At 44.7% G+C, this 19,770-nt stretch overlaps 1 protein-coding gene across 5 annotated transcripts in view; it reads left to right on the forward strand.

The window, feature by feature from the left end:
• The window catches only part of FOXO3 (forkhead box O3), a 127,017-nt gene extending 107,685 nt beyond the window's left edge, over window positions 1-19,332 (forward strand). For all 5 annotated transcript variants that reach the window (XM_087865367.1, XM_045806937.2, XM_087865366.1 and 2 more), the window contains 2 exons: window positions 638-2,073; window positions 14,583-19,332. In XM_087865367.1, the coding sequence (XP_087721493.1) occupies window positions 638-2,038 (1,401 nt within the window). In that variant the 3' untranslated portion in view covers window positions 2,039-2,073; window positions 14,583-19,332. The remainder of the gene's footprint in view (window positions 1-637; window positions 2,074-14,582) is intronic.
• The last annotated feature ends 438 nt before the right edge of the window (window positions 19,333-19,770 follow it).

Genomic DNA, 19,770 nt, shown 5'->3' on the forward strand with positions numbered 1-19,770 from the left:
GGGAGCCTTGCCTATTTCTGTCAACTCAGCAAATCCTACTCTACCATTTTTTTTCTTAGGCTTGTTGAAGAGGTGTGAAATTATGGCAGGAAGAGGTGGAGTCATAGAAAGGATCGGTAACAATTCACACCAGTTCTGAGTTTATAGACGTGGTTCAGAAAAGGTAGATGCTACCTTTACACTAGTGGAGGAGGGAACCATAAGAATAAAATGGCCCTCCAAGTGATTAAAAACCCTTAGAGAGCCAGGGAGGTTTGTTGCAAAGTGCAGGGAGGGAGTGCTGTGGTAATAAATTGTAAGTGTGAACTTCAGTATAGGAAATGGAATTATAGAATGGACAACAAAATTTAGGAATTTAGGAAAAACAACATCATTGAGCTTATACATTTCCAGCATCTCCTGGATATGAAACCATCTCCCACCTCCTAAATACCAAACTTGGCCATTTACAATGTTGTCATTGAAGTCCAGCCTGGGTGGGGGTATATCATACAAACGTTTGTCTTTTTTTTTTTTCTAACCTCCAAAATTTAAGGAGTCCCCCTGCCCCAAAATCAGTCTGATTAACTATCTCTTCTGGGTGCCTAAGTTTTGGACCATTTTGTCTCATATTCTGCATTTTCCTTTCTCTCTGCAGAACTCTATCCGGCACAACCTGTCACTGCACAGCCGGTTCATGCGGGTCCAGAATGAGGGGACTGGCAAGAGCTCTTGGTGGATCATCAACCCTGATGGGGGAAAGAGCGGGAAGGCACCCCGGCGGCGGGCTGTCTCCATGGACAACAGCAACAAGTATACCAAGAGCCGTGGCCGTGCAGCCAAAAAGAAGGCAGCCCTGCAGACAGCCCCCGAGTCAGCAGATGATAGTCCCTCCCAGCTCTCCAAGTGGCCTGGCAGCCCCACATCACGCAGCAGCGATGAGCTGGATGCATGGACAGACTTCCGCTCGCGCACCAATTCCAATGCCAGCACCGTCAGCGGCCGCCTGTCACCCATCTTGGCAAGCACAGAGTTGGATGACGTCCAGGATGACGATGCGCCGCTCTCCCCCATGCTCTACAGCAGCTCAGCTAGCCTCTCACCCTCTGTAAGTAAGCCATGCACCGTGGAGCTACCACGGCTGACCGACATGGCAGGCACCATGAATCTGAATGATGGGCTGTCTGACAACCTCATGGATGACCTGCTGGATAACATCACGCTCCCATCGTCCCAGCCATCGCCCACTGGAGGGCTCATGCAGCGGAGCTCTAGCTTCCCATATACCACCAAGGGCTCTGGCCTGGGTTCTCCAACTGGCTCCTTTAACAGCACGGTGTTTGGACCCTCGTCTCTGAATTCCCTGCGCCAGTCTCCCATGCAGACCATCCAAGAGAATAAGCCAGCTACCTTCTCTTCCATGTCCCACTATGGCAACCAAACACTCCAGGACCTGCTCACTTCAGACTCACTCAGCCACAGTGATGTCATGATGACCCAGTCAGACCCCTTGATGTCTCAGGCCAGCACCGCTGTGTCCGCCCAGAACTCCCGCCGGAACGTGATGCTTCGAAATGACCCAATGATGTCCTTTGCTGCCCAGCCTAACCAGGGGAGTTTGGTCAATCAGAACTTGCTCCACCACCAGCACCAAACCCAGGGCGCTCTCGGTGGCAGCCGTGCCTTGTCGAATTCTGTCAGCAACATGGGCTTGAGCGACTCCAGCAGCCTTGGGTCAGTTAAACACCAGCAACAGTCTCCTGTCAGCCAGTCTATGCAAACCCTCTCGGACTCTCTCTCAGGCTCCTCCTTGTACTCAACTAGTGCAAACCTTCCCGTCATGGGCCATGAGAAGTTCCCCAGCGACTTGGACCTGGACATGTTCAATGGGAGCTTGGAATGTGACATGGAGTCCATTATCCGTAGCGAACTCATGGATGCTGATGGGTTGGATTTTAATTTTGATTCCCTCATCTCCACACAGAATGTTGTTGGTTTGAACGTGGGGAACTTCACTGGTGCTAAGCAGGCCTCATCTCAGAGCTGGGTGCCAGGCTGAAGGATCACTGAGGAAAGGGGAAGTGGGCAAAGCAGGTCAGTGCCCAATGCTATGGCATTTAATAACAAAGTGGGGGTGATGGGGAGGCTATTATTTACTTTGAACTTTACTCCACATTGAGAAATTGAGAACCATGGAGCAGTGGTACACAGTAACGTGGCTCCCAACCATTTCATCTCCAAGTCGAACAGGGCCCTCAGGTGCCCCTCCCCACAATTTACTGACAGCTCAGGGGTTTTACTGCCAGTAAAAAGAACATACACACATTCAGAGATTTCATTCTTCTTTGTATCCAGTCACCCTTGCTTACCCATGACACAGGTCTCCCTACTTGATGGATGAGGAAAGAATGGAAGGGGAGGGAGGGGGGACCTTAGGTCACACAAACTTCAAGGTTAAGGACCCAGCCAGAGGACATTCTTAGCCTCTCAAGTCCAACACTGCCATTGTCGATCTTCGATGTTATGGTTTCTTCATCTTTTTCCAGTAAAGTAACAGTTGCAGGTACTTCTAATTTAACTGTAGAATATATATTCTGGGCTCCTTCATGCGTGAGTATTTCCACCAAAAGCAAGATCTGTTAGATTCTTCACCATAGAACTAATCGTCTTTATTAGTGTTCAGCATTTACACATTTAAAAGAGCAAAGAATTAAATTGAGAACAGTTTTTACGTGAGAGAGAGAGAGCACTTGCTCATGTGCTTCTTGTTCCCTGAAGTATAAGTGAGGTCAGGTTCCAAACAGTGACATGGGTTGTGAATGGGAGCAGAGATTTTCTGAATTGTGGCATTTTAATACTGTTGGAACCAGGAAGATCACACAACATGATGTGATAAGGAAAACATTTTATTGGAAATGAAATCAACGGTTCAGTTCTACTTCTCCTACTTTCTGGCTACTATCAGGAGTGTGTCACTTAGCCTCTGAGCCTCAATTTCCAGTTTTATAAAATGGGAATAATCGCCCCCTTGTTACTTCACGGGGTTATTACAAGAATCAAATGCACTGAAGTATGTGAAAGTGCTTTTGTAAAACTGCAGTGGGCTGAAATACATATACTGTAATTAGGTAAACATACTGACTGACAGATGAGTAAGCAGGGAGCCCAGAGAGGTTAAGTAGTTTGCCAAAGGTCACACAGCTGGACCCAGAATCCATATTTTTGAATGGCTTGAACTCTGATAGTTTTCCCTAACTTTCTCTAGGTAGAAAAAAATAGGAAGTGCTCTGAACTGGAGCCAGTGTAGCAGATAATACACAGGCTTGCCCTGAAACGCCCCTTAAGAAATAAGATGAGCACCGGGGTATTCTGACAGTTTGTACCCTCAGATCCTACCCATGTTCAAGGGCTCTGTTCTGTGTCCCAGCTTCTCTTTTAAAAAACATCTCAGCAAGCCACTTACACCCTTCTTTAAATAGTGTAAAGGGGAAATGGGATTCAAAGCCATTAAAACCTGAGCCTTGTTTAACCCTCTGCCCCTGGGAAGGAATTACAAGGGTCTCCTATGGTGAGCGCACTGCAGCTCACAGGGTGGTTGTAGAAGGGGGAGTGTCACGTGTGTTGTGATGCTAAGGCTTCTCAGCTTTCCCAGGCATAAGCAGGCCCCTAATGGAACTCAGACATCTGTTTGCAGTCATTTAATAGCCCTTGAGGCGGTAAAAAGATCGTAATGGAAGCTAAATAGGGCGACAGGCCTGCGTGCCGGCCAGTTCAGCCCCATACCAGAACTCAGACTGGTGAAATGTGGGTATTTGGCTTTTAGGAGAATAAGTAGTTTGTCTTCCTTTAAGAAGTGGAATGTGATTGTGGCTTCTAAGGACACAAGTAAGTTTTCATTTTGGCGTGGTTGTAAGGAGGCCACTTTCTAATTCATTGAGAAGAGGTAGTTCAGAAGAAAACGTACTATCAGTTCTTGTCTCCTTTTTCAAGTGAGGTGAAGAGCAGACTTTTCTTGTGTATGTATGATTTTGAAAGATTGTATAAAAAATTTTAAGGGAGATATTAAATACACTTTAAAAATATATTTAATGAATTATTATTTGGATGATAAAGAACTACTTTTGGGATAATTTGTTTTATTATTATGCCCTAATGGGACCATAGGGTCATTTAGTCACCTTTTTCTCAGAACATTTTGGGGAGATTGTTTTGAGAAGATATTTCTTCATTTAAGAATGAAAAGTCACCAAAATTTCCTGAAGGTAAACTCAGTGTGATCAGAACAAGAGAAGAAACATCCTAAAGACAGTGGGGGGCTTTGAGGGAGTCTGGTTTCTGAGTTTAGGATTTCCATATTGCTTTGGAATGAATTGCTCCTCTAAACAGCCAGGAGCACAAATGTCCTGAAGTATATTCTTTACTTATAATCTTGTGGCTGTCACGTTGTTACAGACTCTCCGAAATTCACAAAACAGGCCTGAGGTCTTAACCTCAGACCTCCCTTCTCCCAAATTAAGCACCCCAGCTTCCTAAGAGTTGTTCTATAATGACTTTTTGGGTTTGGCTTTTTTTTTTTTTTTTTTTTTTTTTTTTTAACAAAAACAAAAGAAACTAGTAGTCATGGTATTCTCCAGACTCCTTTCCTGGCTTAACAGAAGGTCTTGTGACCCTAAATCAGAGCCCTCTAGTTGTGGAGTTTATGGAGCAGCTCTGTCCAGTTGACAGACAGCGTTGCTGGAGAGCCACGGAAAGGTGCTTCTCTGGAGGGCTGGGTGTTTCACACACGTCATTCATCTTAGACCATGTGTAAAATCCTTTGACCTGTGGGGTCTATCTGGAAAAGAAAAAAAATAACCACACCTTTTTATGAGTGCCAGCTCCTGGGGTGTGAAGGGCACTGTCTCCTCTCATGAAGCTTGGTGTACGAACTTGCGCACTGGCAGCAGAGATGTCTGTAAGCTGGTGTGGTGGTTGCAACGCCGAGCGTCCAGTGAACCCTCCTATGTCTGATTTGTGTCTCCGCAGAGGGCAGGCAGCCTCAGTCTCACTGTAGTTTTGAGGCCAAAAGATGCCTAAGTTCACAAGCTCTTTCATTCATTTTCATCTTTTGACATTTGGAGACCCCATTGGGGAGCAGCCCTGTAGTTAGTTTTATACTACTTTGCGATAAAGGTTAGAAAACATCAACCAGAAAAGTCCCAGCTGGAGAGCAGAGGGGTCGTTCTCCCCCTTCTTCTGCCACATCACCAGTGTATCTCTCACAATAGCAGGTTTCTCATCTGTCAATGAGGATAGAATCATAGAGTTTCAAAAGTGCATAGTATATGTAATTTTAAACCCGAAACCCAACATTCTGTCTGTGAAGTGGCCCCAGTAAGAGATACGTGATGATACAGAACTATAAAGAAACAGTGGTATACTAGTGTGGAAATGGCAGGGTCTAGTGTTGGAGGCCATTTCGAATTTATATTTAGGCTGCTTTCCAAAAGGAGCAAATTTTTGATACTTGCTGAACTGATATCTGAATGCTGTGATTCTGTTATGTAATCATGTTGGGGAATAGGACTAATTCTAACCAAATACAGGCAATGTAGGCTTTTTGTGTCGTTTTTTTTTTTCTTGATGTAGATATTTCTGTTAGGCAGTGTAACGTATGATAAATATGAATCTGTACATATTGCATGGAGAATATAGTCTGTTCCTTGCACTTGGAGCTGTAGTCTAGTCTATCGTTAACAATATGCCCGTCTCAAGAATTCTGCAACTGCAGGGATTTTCATTCTTACCTTAAAAAAAGCCTGAAGTCTGAACCGTCATTTGTTTGAGAGAATGGCTGTCTGGATCTTTTTAGTGTTGACAACAGTAAAGGAAAATTGACACAGCTGTGAAAAGGGGTTTTCTATGCAGAGGCTGGTACACTCCTTACATACATTCTTTTCCCTGGAAAGCGGTGATATCCAGCGCTGAGGCTGCTCTTCCGGACCACAGGGACAGAGCCTGAGTGACTCTACTTCAAGCAGTTGCATTTATAAATGGCTTTCTGGAAGGTCTCTTTGGCCACAGAGCTTATGTGGAGCATGAATAAATGGGGTGAAAATCACCTGAATTACTCGTGGAAATTCTTGTAAATTTTAAGCTCCCATTAAATGCTTCTGTTTCCAGGGTTCATAATGCTGTATATTCAACATCTCATAAATAACATTTTCTTTAAGTACAGTCTTTCCCCGAGTGCCACCTGTGCTTCTCATAGGCTTCCCTTTCTTGATAGAGATGGGAGAAAGGGGCTTGTCAGGATTTACCTCTGTGCTGTCACTGGAGAGATTGGCCAGGGTTCTGCCTTGTTCCTGGGGCAGATAGAAGGATGTTTGCTGACTACTTTCTCTTCCCGACTTGGAGATGCAGGTTCTAACACTGGATTTTCATTCCAAGATGGAGATTCCCCACCTTGTAAGAGACATTATCCACTTCACCCTGGTTTTGTTGATGTGTTCATTTGATGTAAGAACATTGCTTTCTCCCATTTTCCAAATTGTTTTCAAGTTTAAAGTTCCAAAAACAAAAATGAATTAAAATTTTGTTTGAAAATTTTTTTAAAATTGTTTTGAAAAATCAGAAGTGTGACACTTCTGATAGTTAGAGGTCCTGTAAGTCAGTGTTTCTCAAACTGTTCCACAGAATACTAGATCCTTAAGGTATTCATGGTTATTAAGTAGAAAATGCATGCTGTGGTCAAATAAGTTTGAGGAATACCATGTTAAAGTGAAATAGGGTTGTTGCCAGCCGGTCTTCTCAGAGCCTTAAAAGTTAATATTCGTTATGAACCTTCTAGGATAGGATTGCAGTGTTTCCTAAATTTATTTGATATCTTGAGTCAGATACTTTTTCTTCAAGAAACTCTAGGACCCATGTTCTAAGGAAACCCCTAAAGACATGAGCCAGCTACCCACTTCAGCTCACTGTCCCAGGGGTTCCACTCTGATGGGAACCGGGGACTTAAGCATCCCCTACAACCCACTCCAAGTTAAGTATCATTTGTGTGGTATGGCAGAGGAGCTGTGAGATGCGTAGAAGAAGGCTGCCATTTTCATGGCTGTGTGTCAGAGTCAAGTCACTCATCTCCCTCAGTCTCAGTTTACTTACCTGTGAAATGGGGTTAAAATGGAGACCTATCCCCACAGAGCTCTTACTTGGGCTAATGTCCTTTGGCAACTTTTAAAAAGTTATTTAATGTTTATTGTTACTGACAGAAGCTCCAGAGGTTAATACAGAATAAGGGAGGTAGCCAAGCCAGTCTTAACAATGTTGGCAGAAAGAGCAAGTACTTTCCTCAATAAACTAGAATGAGTCTTTTTTTTTTTTTTTTTTTTTTTTTTAAAAAGGTATAGCAATTGCCCGTTGTGTGAAACTTTGGATACCCCCTAGAAGTCCTGCCTACCAGTTTGGAGGTACCCATGAGAGAAACTGCTGTTTCAGTAACAGGGAACTTCTGACATAGATGGAATAGGGAGGTTTGTATGTGGTACCCAGCGTGTTCCCTTAGCATCTTTAAAGGATTGCCTGAGAAGTCCTAGCTGTCTGGCTTTGGCCTTCCGTGGGGTGCCTGTCAGTGTCCAAAAGACTGATAGCACTCTGCGGAGGGAGCAGCCTCCCCCGGCCCCTTCTCTGCTCCCTTTTAGTGTAGCCTCTTCCTGCTGGTAGGGAGCCTGGAAATCTGATCTTCCCTTCCCACTGCCAGCCCATCACAAGCCGCAGAAATAAAGCAGAGAAATAAAGAGCTGTTCCAGCCCTCCTAGGACTCTCTTGAGAGCCGAAAGTTGCCACACAATAAATAGCTTGACGCTGGCGGTGGTCTGGCCCTGGACACCCCCACCCCCAGGGCCAGTGGTTTACCCCCTCATTGGCTAATGTGACACAGTTTGGGATTCAGAAAATGTGGTCACTGTGCCCTTAAGATCTCTTCCAACTGTAAGTTCAGTGAAAAGCCAGAGAAAATGGGCTGTTCTTCTCCAGGAGCTTTCCTCCCAAAGAAGCAGGACCAGGCTTGGAACGGAAACACACCACTGCCTGAGGAACTGCTGCGTGCTTGGGTGCGGGTCTTGTGCTTTGCTTCTCTTCCCTGTACTCTGTAATTCTAGATTTTCTTTTTTTTTTTTTTTAATGACCTCTTTTTGGCTAAAATCTATGATATTTATTAAACGATGAGAATTACTTAGTCATGGAAGCCTCAGAAAGGTAATTCCAGTGTTTCTGGAGGATAAAACGTTGATTGCCAGTCTTGGTTTGATTGAAGGTTTGCTATCAGGATGTCTTCACTCTCCCTCCTCCCCTCCCCCCCCCCCTCCTCTGTCTCTTTGTCTCTGATGAAAGAGTCTGGATCATAAGATTTTCTTTCTTCTTTTCCTTTTCCTTTTCCTTTTCCTTTTCCTTTTCCTTTTCCTTTTCCTTTTCCTTTCCTCTTTTCTTTATTCATGCCTGTGTCGAGTGTTTGACTCCTTAAGGAAACGCAATGGCCAAGAAGAGAAGGCCAGAGATTCAGAGGTTGAAATTTTAAATTAATTTCCAGCGGGTGTCCAAGTATACATGGCCACTGTAATTAATTGGAACTTCCATTGGCCATTTGTGTATTCAGAAATGATCAGAAAGCAATACAGCCCAACATACCTACAGATATGATAGAAGGTGTCCCTTTTGCCTGCTGCCTGAATGCCTCAAGCCAAAGCACTCTCTGTCCAGCCCCATTCAGTTCAGGTCACCTGCTGGCTGGGGTAGGGGGGTCCCATGGAAGGGAGTTCAGGCACTAAACCAGGCTGAGCAAGGTCATGAGGGCCTCCCATAGCCATAAAAAGTGTGGGTTTCCTCACTCCTGGGGTCTACACTCCTGGCCAGACCGCTGACCTCAGGGCAGTCCTTTGTCAGTCTTGGAGCCACCCCTCAGACCCTCCTTTCAGTTCTCTTCTTGGTTTCCTTCTTCTGTCGCACTGGTATAATTGTTGCTTCTTGGCCACCACCTGTGTCACCTGCATGTCCTGGTCATACCTTACAGGCGGATGAGTGGTTTGGTCTATTTGTGGAACTAAAACAGCAGATTCTGTGGTTTCAATTTCAGAATCACTTTTGGAAAAATTAGATGGTCTTCAAAACCCTGTATTTCTAACGCAGGCAAAGAAGACTTTGGCGACCCCTCTCTTCTGGAGCTGGTTGTAGAGCCCTTAGATGGACACCTACACGTGCAGTCCCAAGTCCCAGGGATGTAGTTTATCCCCAGCCTGAGGAGGTGGCTGCACACTCCCAGTCATCCCCTCCCCCAGCCAGTAAACGCAGTGAAGAGTCACACAGGCAGATGTAAACATGCGATATTCAGGTCACGGTTTATGGCTCTGCACATTTCTCCCTGTACTACAGTTCCCTCTTGTTTGTAAGTGGTCAATCACTAAAGCAGTCATAGCAATTTGAGAGTTAGAGTAGCAAGACTATTAATTTCGATCCTTGTAATAAAGGATGTGTGCTAGGATATACAGAAAAGATCGGAGAAGGTAAATATTAAATACTGTTTTAAATTTTTAAATTAACTTTTAAAAATTGTATTAGTTAAGGGGCACCTGGGTGGCTCAGTCGTTTGAGCGTCGGACTCTTGATCTCAGCTCAGGGTCATGATCTCAGGGTTGTGAGATCGAGCCATGTGTCAGGCTCCGCACTCAGCAGGGAGTGTGCCTGAGATTTTCTCCCTCTCCTGCCCCCCCAACTCGCGCACGCACACACACACACACACTCTCTCTCTCAAATATTTTTTTTTTAAAGGCATCAGAGCCTATGGACTCCATTTCCTAGAAACTTGACTTTCCTTCGCTGAGGCTCCTCAAACTGAATACAGATTTGGCCTCCAGCCTGGCCAGAAGCTCCGTCCCTATTCCGTTTCTCTCATAAACTATTCTGTGTCCAAAGTGGCAAGTTGACAGCGTATGTCAAAATGTGTTTTTCTAGAGCTGCACCACCTCAGTCCCCTTCTTTGGCAGTCCTGGGGGATGGCACTGTTTGGCCAGCATTGCAGGCAGAGGGCTGGAGTTTAATCTGTCAGGCTCCTGCGGTCACAGTGACCACCAGCCTGGCTTTCAGGTGCTTCCATAAGTCGCCTTTGTCTCCCATTCCAACCTGGGAGGTGGTGAAAAATTACCAAATTAAGCCGAAGTGTTGCACCCGTTACTCGTTTTCTTGAGCTGCCCCATGCTTTGGCTGTGAAGATGGACCCCAAGGGAACTACCATTTTGGTGCTCCAGAATTAGAGATGGTCACCTAACCCAAGGCCCACGGAAATGCCATCTTTCCTGGGGTGACAGCAGCTCTGAAGGCCTAGGTGGATGGTGGCAGATGGCTGTGGCTCGTGATGGATTGGGTGTCCTGGAGATTCTCTGGGGGCAGAGCAGCAATGGTGGCAGGCAGGCATTTCTTTGCTCTCTCCTCAGGGGTGGAAACATTCATAGTCTGAAGCCCACACCTGTTCTCTGAACTCCACATGAGGTTTCCCTGTCAGATCGCGTGAACATTGATTCATTTCTTTTTCTGTCCTAAATGTTCCATATTTAGTCCCCAGCTTGTCCTGGGGATTGCAAGTTTGGCCTAAATTATGTTGAAAGAGTAGGGAAAGTGGTGTTTCACTTTAATTTTGTGTTTCAGGCAGACTTCCTCCAAACATCTTTCATTTTAGCTAGGAAAGCAGTGGATAACCTTCATGGATTTGTGGATGTGAGAGTTTCATGCTACTGGCTTATTTTCCTTCTGTGTCATATTTGGTATTAGGGTCCTGTTCCTTTCTTCTGTGCCAAAAAGATAAAAACACTGCTAAGAACTCCACATTTGTCACAGTGAAGTTAAGTTGTGGGAGGACAGCAGTAGGAACTTTTATGTTTTATTCCCGGATTAAAGTTGATTGGGGTTGTTATGTTTTGTGTAGAGTTTTTTGGAGGCGTTGCCCTTTCTTAGAACATCATGTGATTTAGTGGTGATAATTAGGCAGAAACTTGTCTTCCCTACAGATGCCAAGATTATAGAGGGACTTACTCTCACCAGAGACCAGATGACAGCATCCATAGATATTTTTAGAATGGGTCTCATCATTTGGCTTCCCCATTTCATTTTCCTTGCATCAAAAGTCTGATTTCAAACTTATTTATGGGCATGGAAGGGGAAGAGAGGGGATCTTCTCCCCATTAAGGAAAGTCACTGATGGGACAGGACAGCATTTTCTTTTTTCTTTTTTTAAGGACATTTTCATATTTACTGTTAGTTGGCCTATTGCCTAGTAACTGCAAAGTGATAGCTATACTTCAGCTGTATGTTTCCTTTTCCTTCCAAAAGTTTCGCTTAATTTGATGTGTTTTTAAACTTAGAATCAATATCAGCATACTCAAACCTCCGTTCACTTAAACATCTTACTTTAAACTATGTTAAGAATGGGGGAGCTTCATCGAAACCCACCACACCTGTACCCATCCTAAGTATCATTAAATTCCCGGCTCGGGAGCTGGTGTTATCATTTAAAGTGCTCCCTCTATTCTTCCAGTCATTGATGGAGTCAGATAAACATGTGCAAACAGTGAGTCACCAAAGAACGGCTGCAAATCCAAGGCAGATAAGGAGCTGTGTTCTTTGGGACTGTTTTTAATAATGAGGTCTTCCTAGCGAATGGTGATTCTGGTGTTTCTTATAGAAGAATGCTTGTATTTCCCTTCAACATTTATCTGGTTTCTTTATATTTTCACAATATTTTACGATCTGCTTGCTTTCTGCTGCAGAGAAGACAGGTCACTTTTCTGTCTTGTGGAGTGGGATTTCCTTATTACAGTTGTCCGTGTGCGAGTTGCCTCTGGACCTGGGCCTCTCTTTTCCTGGCTCCCCTCTAAGCACGTGAGGTTTCCCTTGCAGGCGGAGAGGCATGGCCTGGGAGACCCCCAGGGAGTGCCAGGACTTAGTGTCACAGGGGCCCAAGTCCATTCTGCAGAAATGAGTCCTGATCAGTGTGTCTCCTTTTTAATGATGATGTTCCCTGAAGATTCTGGGTGTTTTGATGAGGGAATGTGTGTTTGGCCTGGGGATTGTTGTTGGCTGTTGCTCTAGATGGCCCACTGTCGGCTTCCTGCTCCTGGTTTCAATGTGATGCCATGTTGGGGGTTATAGGTGCCCTCTGCCTTCTTTCCTCCTATGCTGACCCAGCTCCAGCATTAGAGCAGGCTGCATGCCCTGCCTCTGTACTTGGGGAATGAAGTGTGTCACTTTCCCAGTATGCACTGGTTTTCATGGCTGAATAATTAATACCAGAGGGAACCAGGATGGGGTCTGAATTAGGTAATGCTTTACAGCTTCTCCCTTGGCACCTGGGGACCATCGTCCCTGATGACTAATTGCATAGTGATGTTAGATTGTGGTTTATTAAGTGTTATTGTGAAGGAAAAAACCTAATACCCTTCCAAAGAACCGTGTCTGTAATCCTATCCGTTCACTCCTCGGGGGTCCCAGGTAGAGTGGCTAGAATAGCACTGGCTGGCTCTAGGAGACTAAATTCTTCACGGATACTTAGATCTGGTGTCTTTTTTAGCTGCCCTTTTTTTTTTTTTTTTTTTTAAGTAATCTCTGCACCCAGCATGGGGCTCGAACTCACAACCCCGAGATCAAGGGTCACATGCCCCACTGACTGAGCCAGCCAGGTGCCTCTGTTTTAGCTTTTTCTTGCTCTGAAATCAACAAGTCCAGGATAATACTGTCTAGTTCCTTTACAAAGCAAAAACTCTATCAGCCAGGGAAATTAAATACTGGGGATGGATGGTGAAAAAAGGGCCTTTTTTCCTTCTTTCCTGTTGCTGTCTCTGATGAAACCCCCTGAGTGCGTCTGTTTGGAGCTGTGACAAGGGTAATTGTGACCATGAGTGTGTAACATTACCAATACTAAGCCCTCTATCTTTCTAAATATTGGTAGTGAAAATTGAGATTACCAGCCTGCCCAGCCACAGAAGAGATTCACGTCATAAGTACATTTGTGAAAATTCCAAATGAACCTATGATAATATCTGGTCTAAAGAGTGGAAAGCAGATGTGTGTAATGTGTCTGTGAGCTTACGGTCTACATTTCATGACTTGCTTACCTTCTCTGATGAGAAGATGGTGAGTTCAGCTTGCTTCCCTCCTGCTTTTCTTTTTCTTTTTTTTTTTTTTTTTAAAGATTTTATTTATTTATTTGACAGAGATGGAGACAGCCAGCGAGAGAGCGAACACAAGCAGGGGGAGTGGGAGAGGAAGAAGCAGGTTCATAGCGGAGGAGCCTGATGTGGGGCTCGATCCCATAACACCAGGATCACACCCTGAGCTGAAGGCAGATGCTTAATGACTGCGCCACCCAGGCGTCCCCCCTCCTGCTTTTCTAATCCATTTCTCAGCCTAGAGCCATTTTTTTCTTACCATGACAGCTGATAACTGTCTTCATAAACAAAAGGTCTTATGTCTTGAGGTGTGTTGTGTCAATTCCTTTAGCTACATCTCTGTGAGTATACCTTTTTTTTTTTAGTGCTTTAACTTTCCTGGGCTCAGAGGTCGCATGAAGTCTGCTAAGACATGTAAATTCAGATGGTCTGAGAGGACCTCTTTTGTGTCTCACCACTGAAGACCATTGAAGGCAAAATAATAATAAATTGTTAACTGTTAAAAGGGATGTTTTGTGGGAGGTTTTTTTGGCCATATGTGTGTGTTATATAATTTTTTTTCTCTGCAGACTTTTAATATAAAAAAAAATTCCTACACAGCCCACTTAGAGATTACTTAATCTTTTAATAAGCGAGGGGAGTCAAGATGATCTCTGTCCAGTAGTGCAGACTGAGTAAGCCTTTGTGGAAGGTGGCCATTTCAACTCCCCTGATAACAAGGTCGGTTAGTCCATATAGCCAGTGGGAGAGAACCAGAAAAGCATAGCTGGTCTGCTTAGGGTGACCAACTTTTCTGGTTTTAGCATGGAAGTTCCATGTCCCAGGACATCCCTCAATCCAGAAGTCTAGAGCAAAATCCCATTCGCACCCTGGACTTACCTAACTTAAAAAGGCCGACTAACGGGGCACCCGACTCTTGGTTTGGGTTCAGGGTCGTGCTCTCAGAGTCATGAGTTTGAGCCCTACATTGGGCTCTGCGCTCAGCACGGAGTCTGCTTCTTTCCTTCGCCCTCTCCCTCTGCCCGTCTCCCCATCACACGTGGACGTGCGTGCATGTTCTCTCTCTCTCTCTCTCCAGTCAGTCAATCTTAGGTTGGGAAAAAAGGGCCTACTAAAACACCCCTAACTTGCCTTTTTTTGTTAACCTCCCAAGATGAATGACCTCGTTTTCTCTAGGCTTTTTCAACTTGAGAGCATCTTGTCATCAAGCACAGAAGTAAGGTAAGTAGTCTCCATGCTTTGTCCTTAGGTGTTCAGAGCTTTGAAGCTAGTGTAGCCAAACAGCTTTACTGTGAGTACCCTGCATTCGGAGGTGAGGTGAGGAGACAGGAGGCTAGTGAAGTGTGACCCGGAGGTGCGTACGATTGCTGTTTGAACGTTCTGAATCATCTCTGGTTTTCTTCTTTCCTCCTGCAGACCCTCAAACTGACACAAGACCTACAGAGAAACCCTTTGCCAAATCTGCTCTCAGCAAGTGGACAGTGATACCGTTTACAGCTTAACACCTTTGTGAATCCCGCACCATTTTCCTAACCCAGCAGACTGTTAATGGCCCCTCACCCCGGGTGAAGCACTTACCCTTGGAACAGAACTCTCTATATAAAGTATGCAAAATCTTCCTTGTACAGGGTGGCGAGCCACCTGCCAGCGAAGGACAGCACCCTGTCAGCACCACCCACCCTCATTCAGAGCACACCGTGAGCTCCTGTTGGCGATTCTGTGGTGTATTCATATCACGATGGTTTATGGGATGTTTTAAGTGTCGTTTTTGTGTTTGTTTTCCTTTGACTTTCTGAGTTTTTCACATGCATTAACTTGCAGTATTTTTATGTTAAAATGTTAATCATCCTTCCCCTGGCAAATTTAAAAACAGAGGGAAAATGTTGGTACCAGTTACTATTCTAGCTTTGGGCATCACAAGCATTTGAGCCCTTGGAACTCCATAAACTAACAAATCACATAAAACCAGAGGGGGGGTTTTCTTTCTTCTTTTGTTTGGTAGAAAGCTATCCTTTTCTAAAAACTGAACAATGGCACAACTGTTTGCCGTGCGCACCAGTCCAGGACTGACCCCTGTATAGGCCCAGTGAATGGAGTGCTGCATGCGACCCAGTGTGTTTTCGTTCTGAATCAGGGGGCTGGGGGTGGGGCAAGACCCCCAGCACCTGGTCTGCAGTTGCCAGATCAGTCCAGCCTCTGGTCTCTTGGCATTATCCTCAGCTAATGCAGTGAACGGTGATGATACGCCTGTTAGAAATTAGAATCTTTTCAAGAAAGAAGTCAGCTCAGCTGCCCACTCATTGCCAAATGCCACTGAAGGATTTAGTTTTAAGGAGAAAAGAAAAAAAAAAGTAGTCCTGTTTTGCTTTGCAGAAGAAATGAACTTAGAGGTGAGCATTAAGCCTACAGTGAGAAATGTATGAAAAGTACAAACCAGAATCACTATTTTCCTAAAGTACCCTTGATTATTTTCAGCCTTGCTGTGTGTAATCGGATCTACTAGACATGTATGAGTGAGAGGCAATAGCTTACAAACTGATTTTTATATATATATACACACAAGCTAATATATATATATTATATATATAAAAGCTTAGATTGTAATTGTACAGGTGACACAATGGAAGTACAAGATAGGGCAGTTTTGACTTTTTTTTCCTCCACCTTTCTGCTTCTATGGATTTCATTTTGTTTTGTTTTCAAAAAGTTATGGTGCTGTATAGGTGCTTTCTGTTTAACCTGGAAAGTGTGATTATATTAGTTACCCTCTTTTGCAGACAGAATAGTTGGGAACACCTTGGGTACATATGAAAAACTGGTGTGATGAAGCTCTGATTAGCACAGCATATGCATACTTCTCCAAAGTGATATATGAAGACTCTTTTCTTTGCATAAAAAGCATTAGGTATATAAATGTATAAATAAATTTTATCATGTACAGTACAAAAATGGAGCATTCTGCATGGACGTTAGGAATACAGGCTAGTATTTCAGCACAGACTTCCCTGCATGAGTTCTCGCTGACGCTTGCACCGTGCAGTGGGCACTGACCCTCCCACCAACACAGACGTGCCACCCAACCCCTGCACCTACCACCGGCCGCCAGGGGCCCCCTTGTGCACCTTCGCTTCATAATTCCTCTGGGGGTGATATTGGTGGTGATAACAGCTCCTAGCATAATGAAAGTTCCATTTGGTATTGTCACACGTCTCTCCCGCCTCTCTCGGGTTGTCGTGTTTGAGTGATGGCCCTGTTGATTTCACCCTGCCTTTTACTGAATCTGTAAATTGTCGTGCAATTGTGGTTATAGTCGGCCTGTAGCATATTGCCTTTTCTAAACTGCTACACGTTTATAATCTTCATTTTAAAAGTATGTATAATTTTTAAAACTATGTATTCTATTCACGTGGTCTGCTTGTCAGTGAGACAGACTTTTGCTTACTATATTCCTTTATAATAATGCTAGCCACTTCCTTGATTCTTTGGTAGTCCGCTGTACACAAGAACTGTCCAGTATCGTTGAAGGAGGCCTGCCTCTGGGTTCCTAGGTGATGCTGTCTGCGTGGGGATGCCCTTTGGACACAGCTGCAGCAGCTGGGGGGACAGAAAGGTGGAGGGGGGTCAGATACAGGAGAATCCAGAGTGCTTATGGCATGAGGGCCCTGAGAATTTCTCTCCTGAACTCAAACAAACAGCAAACTAACAAAATAGCTAATTTGCCTTTGCAGTTTTATAGACCCCGGGAGCTACTTTGGACGTAAGAAAAGCAACTCTCAAATATGTTTCAACTTTAACATGTTGAATTCCTTTCAGACATGTGGCATCTCATTTATTCTCCTTTTTTCTCGGTGTTTGTTGATTTCAGGGAGAATGTCTTACAAAATGTCCAAGAACCAGATTATAATTTAATCTAAAACAGCTGAGGGAGGGACAGAGGAGGTCTGAGAGCAGGGCAGCCACAGAGCACCTCAGGAAAATGGAGGGGAAGGGGTGCTTTGAATTTGTTGGGTTTTTTCGTTCTGTAATAATGGCAGCATCTACACGTAGAGCATTGTGGAGAGCTGAGATCGGGACAAAGTTGAGTGCCAGCACCCGTTTCGGGAGGGAGGTGGAATAGTTAGACCCATCCAGGATCACAGCAGCGCGCTCAGCCTCGGCCACTGCCAGCTGGCCGCCCACCCGGAGGCCAGGCTCCCTTGGACTCAGCAGGTTCTAAGGTGGTCAGACAGGGCGGAGCTGCAGCCTCCAGCCTCCGTCTCTTACACGGAGACTCTGCTTTCGGGAAGGGCAAACTGTTGGCTGCCACGTGGAGTTCTGAGTGTCCTGGGTCGCTCACAGTAAGTTTTCTGACCTAGAGCATCCGGGTGGAATACTTCGCCTCCAGGGGCCTGGCAGCTGTCCTGTTCGTATCCTGATGAGAACTCTCCCAGGTTATCCTCAGCCTCTAAATAAGCTGTTCTAGGGAGCTTTCCACTTCTTGATGGGGAATTAGAAGAGGAACTAATGTTGAAAACATGACATGCACTCTGGGGTTCTGTTGTTCTCTCTTCGGGCTCCAGAACCAGATACCTTGTACCAAAGTTAGCAAAGAGCTTTATATAAGCCTTCCCTGTCCTGGTGTGAGAACTGCCTGCCAGGGTCAGCGCGCCTGTTAACTGCCAATGAAGCTGAGCTGGATCTCCTTTACTGCATCCTCTGCAATAGGCTGATTGCCGAAACACATATTTTTTTAAAATTTCAGAAGTTTGTCTTTCCCGTTAATGGGAGGATTGTGCACACACGTGTGATACGAGGTGGGCTGTGTGTGTGTGTGTTTGGTGTTGAGTTCGGGTGTTCTGTGTGTGGCACTTCACCCTGAGGGGAGGACTTCACGACTCACAGCTCAGGACAGCTCTGCCCAGTCTCAGGGTGCCCTTTCAGGTGGCTCCCAGTCTTGTTAAAGACAGTGGGGACAGACTTCGCCTACACCCAGTGGACCCCGCTTACGGAAGAAGGACTGTTGGACTCTCTTGGGGAGACCGGCAAGAGTAAAGCCATCAGCCAGCCAGTCCGGTGTCGCGTGCTGATGCCATGGGCTGCTAAGGGGAAATGCGAATGTTGCCCTTTCTCTCTGAAAGCAGACGCAAAACCCTGATCGCTCTAACTCTGATTTCCTTTTTCTTGGTGTATTTGGGGAACATTGTATGATTAGGCATACTGTTGTATTTTTTAATTTAGCAGAGTTTTTTGTAGAAATGCAATCACTAGCAAAGAGGTACGAAAAAGCCAGCCTCTCCTGAAGACTGGGGGCAGCAGGCACAATGAGGGGATAGCGAAGGCCTTGTGAAATCATGTCTGCACACGAGATCTTGACGCAGACGCCCAAGTAACTGAAAAGAGTTATTCTATTTGATCTAAATCTTCAGTGGATAACATTTTATGCAGTTTGAATGAATGAAATATTTTCCTCTTGTTTAGTTTTATTTGTGTGTATTTTTCTTTGATGAATGATTGGTTCTGAGGCCTCTGCCACACTCCAGAATTATGTGTGTGGCTGCTTTAAAAAACTGTGTCTGATCACTTATTTCTCTAAAATTATCTCATTGCCTGGCAATCAGTCTTCTCTCGTATACTTGTCCTAGCACATTATGTACACAGGAAATGTAAACTGATGTGAAGGAGGACCAGAAAAAGTTAATATTAAAAAAATACATTGTGCGTTTTGGCTTCACATGTTTAACTTTTTTTAAGAAAAAAAAGTTGCATGAATGGGGAAAAAATCTGTATACAGTATCTGTAAAATTGTCTTACCTGTTCCAATTTCTTGCTCATACCCCAAACTAGAATTAAATATGGTGCATGGCCATATTCAAACACCTAAGAGTCCAGCAGTTGATACCTTGGTTTGAAGCACCTCATCCTTTCCTTCCAAGCAAACACTATCATATTGCATTCTTACTGAGGATTTTGTCCAACCATATGTTGCCATGAATTAACTCTACCACCTTCCTCTCAAGAGTCAAAACCAGTTTGATTTGGGAATCTTCCCCTTTTCCAAATGAAATAGAGATGCAGTACTTAACTTTCCTTGGTGTTTGTAGATATTGCCTTGTGTATTCCTTTTAAAACCGTAATCTAGTTTGTAAAAGAGATGGTGACGCATGTAAATAAAGCATCAGTGACACTCTGTCTCACTCCAAGAAGTCTTTTGTTCTCCCTTCCCCTTTCTTTAACTCCAGACGTGAAAGGGCTGCATTTCTGTCAAGGTCTTCCTTGAAATGACTTCACAGGCTGGGAGAGGCACAAAGCTGAGAGCCTCTGTCATGAGCTAAGCTGAATGATCTAGCAAACTTTCTCTCCAGCCAACTTGTGAGCTCCGCAGACAACCAGATAATTTAATAAAAGCAGATCTATGGTCTTGTTCGTGGTGGCTGATAGGCACTTTGGTGTGCATGGCGTTGTGTTCCCCAGGAGGAGCTTTTAAGTAGGGAAGCCCGATTTAGACTCTGCCTTCGCTGAGTGTCAAGAGATTTCGACCTATCAAAGCTTTGGCCCTAATAAGGTCCTCCTCATGTGAGTGCTGCGGGTGGACATTGGTCATCAACAGAGCCCTCCTGCATATTGA

Source organism: Ursus americanus, chromosome 11, assembly GCF_024610735.1.
Source record: "Ursus americanus isolate L20-20 chromosome 11, mUrsAme1.1.p, whole genome shotgun sequence".
NCBI classification, from domain to species: Eukaryota; Metazoa; Chordata; class Mammalia; order Carnivora; family Ursidae; genus Ursus; species Ursus americanus.